The sequence below is a fragment of the Mus caroli genome, chromosome 16 (genome assembly GCF_900094665.2).
Source record: "Mus caroli chromosome 16, CAROLI_EIJ_v1.1, whole genome shotgun sequence".
NCBI classification, from domain to species: Eukaryota; Metazoa; Chordata; class Mammalia; order Rodentia; family Muridae; genus Mus; species Mus caroli.
In genome coordinates this window covers 7,336,380-7,345,034 of record NC_034585.1, presented here as the reverse complement: position 1 = coordinate 7,345,034, position 8,655 = coordinate 7,336,380, and the positions used below count along the sequence as shown (strand labels likewise).

At 57.1% G+C, this 8,655-nt stretch overlaps 2 protein-coding genes across 2 annotated transcripts; both read left to right on the top strand.

Moving 5' to 3' along the window:
- Positions 1-682: 682 nt before the first annotated feature.
- Tnp2 (transition protein 2) lies at positions 683-1,420 on the top strand. The gene is made up of 2 exons (XM_021185460.1): positions 683-1,085; positions 1,259-1,420. The coding sequence occupies exons 1-2, from the start codon at positions 749-751 to the stop codon at positions 1,273-1,275; spliced, it is 354 nt and encodes a 117-aa protein (XP_021041119.1). The 5' UTR covers positions 683-748; the 3' UTR covers positions 1,276-1,420.
- A 2,539-nt stretch (positions 1,421-3,959) lies between these two features.
- On the top strand, positions 3,960-5,668 carry Socs1 (suppressor of cytokine signaling 1). The gene is made up of 2 exons (XM_021185365.1): positions 3,960-4,059; positions 4,564-5,668. The coding sequence occupies exon 2, from the start codon at positions 4,614-4,616 to the stop codon at positions 5,250-5,252; it is 639 nt and encodes a 212-aa protein (XP_021041024.1). The 5' UTR covers positions 3,960-4,059; positions 4,564-4,613; the 3' UTR covers positions 5,253-5,668.
- The last annotated feature ends 2,987 nt before the right edge of the window (positions 5,669-8,655 follow it).

The window sequence follows — 8,655 nt, the reverse complement described above, 5'->3', positions numbered from 1 at the left end:
TGAGAATGGGACTCAAAGCATCCCAGGCTGAGAATGGGACTCAAAGCATCCCAGGCTGAGAATGGGACTCAAAGCATCCCAGGCTGAGAATGGGATTCAAAGCATCCCAGGCTGAGAATGGCGGGGGGGTGTCATGTAAGACTGAGGGAGCCCATGGGATACCCAAGATCAGACCAGTTCTGTGAACCTGACCCTTAACCTCCCAGCTGCTGGGCTCCTAATCACCCTGCAAGCCTTTGGTCTAAGATGCTATCCAATCAGGGCACAGTGCCTCGCTGCCCACACACTGGCTATACTTCCTATGATAGGCCAGGCACTAGGTGGCCGGGTGGAAAATGGAACTCTGCAGCTGTCTTGAGGCCTTCAAGCACGGGCTACAGGCTGATCTTTAGCTAACCTCATGATATAAATCCTCTGTTACTTCTCCTGGCGTTGATGCCACCGTGAGAAGGGTACAATTACTTAGTTGGGAGGACTGGAGTAGAAAGAAGGGACACACAGAGGTGAAACAAGAAAGCTGCAGATCTGAGATGTGGGCTCAGCACAATCTGACCTGACCAACAGGACCCTAAAAGCTGCCCCGCCCTGGGTTAAGGTGAGAGGCAGGGCTTTGTCATACCTGTCACCCTCTGTAGCCTATGCCATCATAATCGGCCCAGCTATATAACTAGGGGCTGTGGGGACTCCCCAAAGCCGGGCCTGCTGGGAGGAGGAGGAGGAAGTCTCTGCCCTGCGAGTGTGGCCTCCCATGGACACCAAGATGCAGAGCCTTCCCACCACTCATCCCCACCCCCACAGCTCCTCGCGGCCTCAAAGTCACACCAGTAACCAGTGCAATCAGTGCACCTGCAGCCACCACTGCCGGAGCTGCAGCCAGGCAGGCCACACGGGCTCCAGCTCCAGCCCCAGCCCTGGCCCGCCCATGAAGCACCCCAAGCCATCCGTGCACTCTCGACACTCACCTGCAAGACCCAGCCACCGCGGGAGCTGCCCCAAGAACAGGAAGACCTTTGAAGGGAAAGTGAGCAAGAGAAAGGCGGTCAGGAGGCGGAAACGGACTCACAGAGCTAAGAGGCGTAGCTCAGGTACCTGCAGGGGGAGCAGGGACAAGGGAACACTGCAAGGCTGCCCAGGCGGTCATGGCTTACCTGAGCATCACGCACTCAATCGGTTTCCAGATGGAGAGTGGAATGGACTGGGGGAAGTGGAGGGGGAGCAGACAGGTATTAAAGGTCCTTTTTCCATTCCTGTCTTTTAGGGCGAAGATACAAGTGACGCACTCCAGGATGTTCCTGTGTCCATTTGATCCCAAAATGAGATAGCCATCACTAGGGGACTGTTGGGATGATGATGTTACAGGAACATGTCACTGCAGCAATTTCTATGCAACATGGATTAAAGCTTGTACCCTGGAAGACTAGTCTTGAGTCAGCAGCTTTTTAAAAAACAAAAAACAAAATTTATGAGTACACTGTCGCTGTCTTCAGACACACCAGGAGAGGGCATCAGATCCCATTACAGATGGTTGTGAGCCACCATGTGGTTGCTGGGAATTGAACTCAGGACCTCTGGTAGAGCCGTCAGTGCTTTTAACCGCTGGGCCATCTCTCCAGCCTGAGTCAGCCTTTTTAAATAAAGCATTCCTATCCACAAGGGATGCTTGCACGCAAGTGTACACAGCAGACATGACAGCAAGGCAGCATTGCTTGGCTTAACAGACCAAGTTCAGGGAACTGAACAAGGACTTTCCCGGAGCTTTCCCAGAAGTGGGACAGGCTATCTACCTCACCGCACAGTCTCCCAGTCCCTCCCTCTCTCCCATCTGCGTTGGCACTTTCAAAATCACACAGGGGCAGTGGACAGTACTTCCCAGCAGGACACTGAATGCTGGAAAAAGGTGGCTTGCAGGCTAGGCTATGGAACCACGTCTTGCATCCAAGCCTGCAGGACCCTCTAATGGCAGCCACTGTACAGTGGGCACCGGGCTCTCTGGACCCCTGGGGTGGGTCAGGAAGCAGCTATACAGCTCAGCATGTTTCTTTTTCGCAACTTTTAGAAACTGAAACCAAGTTGTCCAAAGACAGCTTGACTCACCCTGTACCTTAGATGGAAGGGAAGGCAAGGAGACCTTATACCATCCGTGGGTAGGGGCAACGAGCCGGCATATATACAAAGACTGCATCACTGGAATGTGATGGATGGGAGAGGGCTAGCCAGGGGTGGGGCGAGAGGACACACCCTCTGACTGAGGAGGGTAGATTTCCTGAGAGCTTCCTGAGAGCAGGCAGAGGTGGAGGCCTGGAACCCTCTATTTATAGGGTTCTTCTGAAAAGGTCTGCCAAGAGCTGGCAGGGAGGCAGGCCTGCAGGAGCCAGCCCAGCCTTACCACCCACCTCAGCACCAATAAGCCTGCCAAGTCCCAAGGGGATACTGTACCCCAAGAGGTTTCCCTCACACTTTGCCTGGGCTGGAAGCACAGTCTGGGGATGGAGTTCACCAACCCAAGTACTACTAAAATAGGCTGGTACAAGGCCCTGTGTTCAGTCCCCAGCACTGCAAAAAACAAGCATCCGTGATGCTTGCCAGACCAGAAAGACCTGAAGGCCAGTCTAGGCTGAGACACGCTACAGGGAGGCAGTGCTACAAGCTCAGCCTTTATCCATCCCCATCGCCAACCAAGGGTTAGACTGACCACAGCTGCACCACTCCTGGCCAGCACTGCTCAGCATCTTTGATGGGAACATCAAAGGCCTCACTAGTGACCCACTACCAGCCACAGCCACACAAATTCAAGCACCACAAGATAAGTTTGGTTGTGCTTAGGATGAAATATGGCGCTCTGTACTCAGCCTGGGTGAGACCAGGACTTGGTCTCAGAGCTTCAGAGGAGCCGCCTGACAGCTAACAGAGAAACCTGTAGAGGGCAGTGTGCGTCACTGTGAGCACAGGGAAGCCTGCACGCGAACCTCATCCTCCTTCATTCATAAACATCGCCAGCCAGGCACCCACTCCTGGCCTTTCAGGACAAACTGAATCACGAAACCACAGTGTCCTAATGATAGGTCTGACTGCCTGGATCCCAAGCCAAGGTGTGCACGGGGCATGGGAACCCTTGTGCAGGCAGATGCTTGCTGGAGTCTTGACCAGGTCTGTAAGATTGAGAGGCTAGGAAGGCAAAGTTTGGGGATTACAGCTTTTTTTGGAATCACAGCCCCGCCCGGGGCCTCAGTTTCTCCGGCTGCCCACGTAGTAAGAGTGCAGAGAGTGAGTCCAAGCCCCTGGGAACCCAGCCCAACCCCGCCCGGTTTCCGAGGAACTCAGCCGGGAGCGGGGGCGCCCCTCCCGCACCGCCTTAGGCTTCCTTTGAAGCCTCTGAGGTCAGGCCACCGCTTCCTGGGAAGCCCAAGCCAAGGCCAGGCCGAATGGCCAACGGGAGGGGCCCGCACGCGGCTCTGGAGGAGGGCGGCGGCCCCACAGGTCTCTAGGACTAGCTAGCCGAGTTCCAAGAAGGGTCGAGATTGCCAAGGCCTTCGGGTCCTGGGCAGGAAGGACCCTGGCAGGGAGGAGCTGCTTGGGGAACATAGGGTCCAGGCGAGGCGGAGCCCTAACCAGAAGAATGCAGACACCCGGAGGGGAGGAGGCGTGTCAGCCCCGCGCTAGCATCCCACACGGCGGGCTGCGATTTGGGGCGAAGGTAGAGCAAAAGAGCGGGCACCAAGTCCTAAGCACCCCAGGCACGGAACAGAAGATTCCGGTTGGAGCCGGAACCCCTGAGGTCCCAATGTGGGAAGGTGCGAGGCGAAACCAAGTTAGGGGAACCGTCTCCAGGGAGAGCCTCAGGAGTCTAGAGAGAACCCGAAAGACTTGCCGGAAAGAGAAACCGAAAGCGGGGGTGGGCTGGACCTGTGGGCGGGGCCTGCCTGGTTTAAGAGCCTGATGCAGGGGCGGGCAGCAGCAGAGAGAACTGCGGCCGTGGCAGCGGCACGGCTCCTAGCCCCGGAGCATGCGCGACAGCCGCCCCGGAGCCCCCAGCCGCGGCTCCCCGCGTCCTGCCGCCAGGTGAGCCAAGGCAGCTGCGAGGGAGCAGGCGGGAGGGGATGGGAGGACGGGGAGCAGAGCCCGGCAGGACTAACCTCGCAGACTGTATGGCAGGGTCGAGGATGCCACGCCTCTGGCGCCCCCCCACCCCCCAGCTCGCCCAGGCGGCCCCTCGCGCGCGCGGGGCGCCGACAGCCCCTCCTCTCCGGCCCTGAGCCCTGATCCTCCGCCCGGGTTCCAGTCCCCGGCGTGGCCAGTAGGCGGCAGCCGCGAGGCGACTAGCCACCAGCGGGGACGGCCGGGAGTCGGGCCCCTCTCCACGCCCCCTTCTCCACGCGCGCGGGGAGGCAGGGCTCCACCGCCAGTCTGGAAGGGTTCCGCATACAGGAACGGCCTACTTCGCAGATGAGCCCACCGAGGCTCAAGCTCCAGGCGGATTCTGCGTGCCGCTCTCGCTCCTTGGGGTCTGTTGGCCGGCCTGTGCCACCCGGACGCCCGGCTCACTGCCTCTGTCTCCCCCATCAGCGCAGCCCCGGACGCTATGGCCCACCCCTCCAGCTGGCCCCTCGAGTAGGATGGTAGCACGCAACCAGGTGGCAGCCGACAATGCGATCTCCCCGGCAGCAGAGCCCAGACGGCGGCCAGAGCCCTCCTCGTCCTCGTCTTCGTCCTCGCCAGCGGCCCCCGTGCGTCCCCGGCCCTGCCCCGCGGTCCCGGCCCCGGCCCCGGGCGACACTCACTTCCGCACCTTCCGCTCCCACTCCGATTACCGGCGCATCACGCGGACCAGCGCGCTCCTGGACGCCTGCGGCTTCTATTGGGGACCCCTGAGCGTGCACGGGGCGCACGAGCGGCTGCGTGCCGAGCCCGTGGGCACCTTCTTGGTGCGCGACAGTCGCCAACGAAACTGCTTCTTCGCGCTCAGCGTGAAGATGGCTTCGGGCCCCACGAGCATCCGCGTGCACTTCCAGGCCGGCCGCTTCCACTTGGACGGCAGCCGCGAGACCTTCGACTGCCTTTTCGAGCTGCTGGAGCACTACGTGGCGGCGCCGCGCCGCATGTTGGGGGCCCCGCTGCGCCAGCGCCGCGTGCGGCCGCTGCAGGAGCTGTGTCGCCAGCGCATCGTGGCCGCCGTGGGTCGCGAGAACCTGGCGCGCATCCCTCTTAACCCGGTACTCCGTGACTACCTGAGTTCCTTCCCCTTCCAGATCTGACCGGCTGCCGCTGTGCCGCAGCATTAAGTGGGGACGCCTTATTATTTCTTATTATTAATTATTATTATTTTTCTGGAACCACGTGGGAGCCCTCCCCGCCTGGGTCGGAGGGAGTGGTTGTGGAGGGTGAGATGCCTCCCACTTCTGGCTGGAGACCTCATCCCACCTCTCGGGGGGGGTGGGGGTGCTCCCCTCCTGGTGCTCCCTCCGGGTCCCCCCTGGTTGTAGCAGCTTGTGTCTGGGGCCAGGACCTGAACTCCACTCCTACCTCTCCATGTTTACATATTCCCAGTATCTTTGCACAAACCAGGGGTCGGGGAGGGTCTCTGGCTTCATTTTTCTGCTGTGCAGAATATCCTATTTTATATTTTTACAGCCAGTTTAGGTAATAAACTTTATTATGAAAGTTTTTTTTTAAAAGAAACAAAGATTCCTAGAGCGTATGCTTTGGCCAAACGTCCTGGGTTGGGAGCGGGGTATACAGATTGACTTTTCTTGAAGTCTTCGGGATGCTGGGGGGTCGGACATCGTGATGGAGACCAAACTTCCAGGCTAGTTGTGGTTTATGACTGGGAAGATGGTGCCTGGTCTCTGGCATCCCTGTGATGGAGTCCTACAGGGACAGCCCCTGACACTGAGTCCTGTGCTGCCCCCAGTATACAGAGGAGAAAACTGAGAGACAGGTAGGTAATTGATGCCAGACCATTCCTGGACTGGAGAGGTGGGCCTTTTAACTGTCCATCCTGCATCAATTTGAAATGGATGACAGAGAGGAAACTTCTTTGCTTCTCTGACCACAACTACTTCCAGGAAGAGGGTGGGGCCGAGAGGCCAGGGCTCTCCGAGTTTTTGGAAGGAGTGGTGGTTCTGCAAGCCATCAAGCATTTCAGAGGGATGATGGGCCATGCTGGCTTGACTTGTCCCTCCTCTCCCCACTCTGCCTTGTGTACTTTTTTGGAGCCAGAAAGCTGCTTTGTGGTCTGTGGTGGCAGGGGCCTGGGTGCTGCTGGTGGCTTGGGCAATTCCCTTCGCCTCTGGGCCTCTGAAGCAATGGTGCTTTTAGGAGCCCAGCTGGAAGGGCTGTTCCAGGACACATGCAGGGCACTAGAAAGGACCCAGCACTGGCTCTCAGACAGACGCCTAGAGCTTGCTGGTCATCAGAGGGCCACATCCCACATCATCTTCCTGAGTTCTGTGACTCCTGCAGCCTGGGACATGCTTCTAGTGGCTTTCCTAATGCTTAATGATCACGTTCAGAGGAAGTGGCTGCTCTGGGCACACTGACACTGTCTGGGCTTTCTCTGGAGCGTTAGTATGGCTGTGGTCCTCCAGCCCAGCGTGGCCAGTCCTTCAGGGAGGTGAGGAGATAGCATGGAGGACCAAACCTGCTGTGTGAATGAATGAGGTTCTCCCCATGCTGCTTTTCAGTCTAGCAGGGTGAAGGGCAGAGATCTGGTGAGTACTGTGGTACCATGCAGATCCCCCGCAGCAAGAGCTTGGGGGTGGGGGAAGGAGGCAGCTAGCTGGGAAACCCCTGCTTGACACCTGGACCTGCCAGGGAGTTAAGCCCCTGCCTTTGGGGAACAGGCTGGCCAGAAGGCAAAGAAAAGCTCTCGGAGTGAGGCCTCACCGTTGCCTGCCTTGTACTGGTACTCACCTTTAAAACAGTTGCCCTTTACCTGGGCTTCTGGTTGGCCCCGTGGCACTGCTGGCATCCCTATTTCACAGGCCGGAACCAGGCCCTCCTTCAGACATGGTGACTAGAGAAGCTGTTCCCCAGCATGCCAGGGGGATTTCCTATCTGAACAAAGTTGACAGGTCCTGTTACTCACACATCCAAATCACAGACCCGCTGTTCTGTAAAAGCCTGAGGTAGAACAGCTAGAATAAAGGCTCCTGTCACACTCCCTGGAGCTGGCCCCTTCTTCCCTTTGTGAGTCATTAAAAAAAAAAAAAAATCCATCCTGACATATGGAAGGTGACCTAAAAGCCCCTGGGAGCTGCACTTCAGTGTCTGTGTGTCTGTGGCCCTGTGGCTTCCCGGGGGCACAGATTCTCTATCTGGCCTCAAACCTCAGCCTCATGATTCAGCAGAGTTTACTGACGTCAGCGCACAAGAATGAAAAGTGAGAGGAGGGCTCAAGTAGGGGGCCAGGTGGGGTGTGGAGCTGGCCAACTGGGAAAGGAACAGGGCTGCTTGCACACACACTAGCTTAGAAGCCGCCGCAGCTGGCAACTGTGGTCCTTGTTTTACTGAGGAGGAAGAGGCTCAGGCCTTGAAGGAGGCCTGACCTGTTTTCAGCAAGATGAATTTTTTTTTTTCTTTTGGTTTTTCGACACAGGGTTCCTCTGTGTATCCCCAGCTATCCTGGAACTCACTCTGTAGACCAGGCTGCCTCTGCCTGGTTCACCTCTGGAGTGCACTACCACTCCTGTGAAAGTACATTGCTAGGCTCCCCTCACCCCGTAAACTCTCAGCCTAGGGAGTTTAGTTAGGTGTGGAATGGGCAGGCGAGCCTCTTCTATGGGGTGTCCAGCACAAAGCATTTAGCACAGAGACTTGGGGATGCAGTAGAGGCAACAGGTACACAATGAAGGACGTGCAGAGTTCAAGGTCTGCCTGGGCTACATAGTGAGAAATAAGAAACACTGCCTGTTTCAGATGTTCTTCTAAGCCCCAAGAACACAGAAACAAATGGACAGGGGGTTCTGGGCTCTGTTCTCTTGGAGGATAACAGACAAATATAAAGGAACAATCCTCTTTAAGAAGAGGCAGTGCTCAGAGGAAGAATAATGGTGGTTGGACGGTGGGCAGCACTGGAAGAAGTCAGCTGAGGTTATCCTTAGAGTAACAGATATGAGTCAAAGAGGAAGGCTGAGGAGAAGGCATAGTGTGTGGAAGCAGAGGCAGCATCCCAGGAACTGGTTCCACTCATCACAGTTCTCCAGAGGATGGGGAAGGCTGGACAGAGCTGTACATGGCCTCAGAGGTGAGGGCTGTATAGGAAACCTGGACAACCCCTGTGTTGGGACCAGGTTCTCCAGGCTTTGGGTAGAGAGGGGCTGAGGTTTGGGCTTCCTGCCTGTGTGGGCCATTCCCAGCCAGACTTCTGTTCCAGTAGGCTAACGGCAAGGAGAAGCAGAAGGCCAAGCCCCATCGCAGGCCAGTCGTGGGCAGGCCTCTCTCTTATGTGTGTGGCTTCTCCATATCCCCTACATCTGGGCAGCAGCTGGCTAAGCCTCCCACAGACATCACCCAGAAAAGTACACAGAATATCAAGTGGGCTGGGCCTGATTCTGGGGCCCTGCAAGGTTCCTCAGAGGAGCATTATTTGCACCAAAACAAAATCACACAGGGACATCAGAACCCAGTCTGGCACCTTGAACTGGGAACTGAGACCTT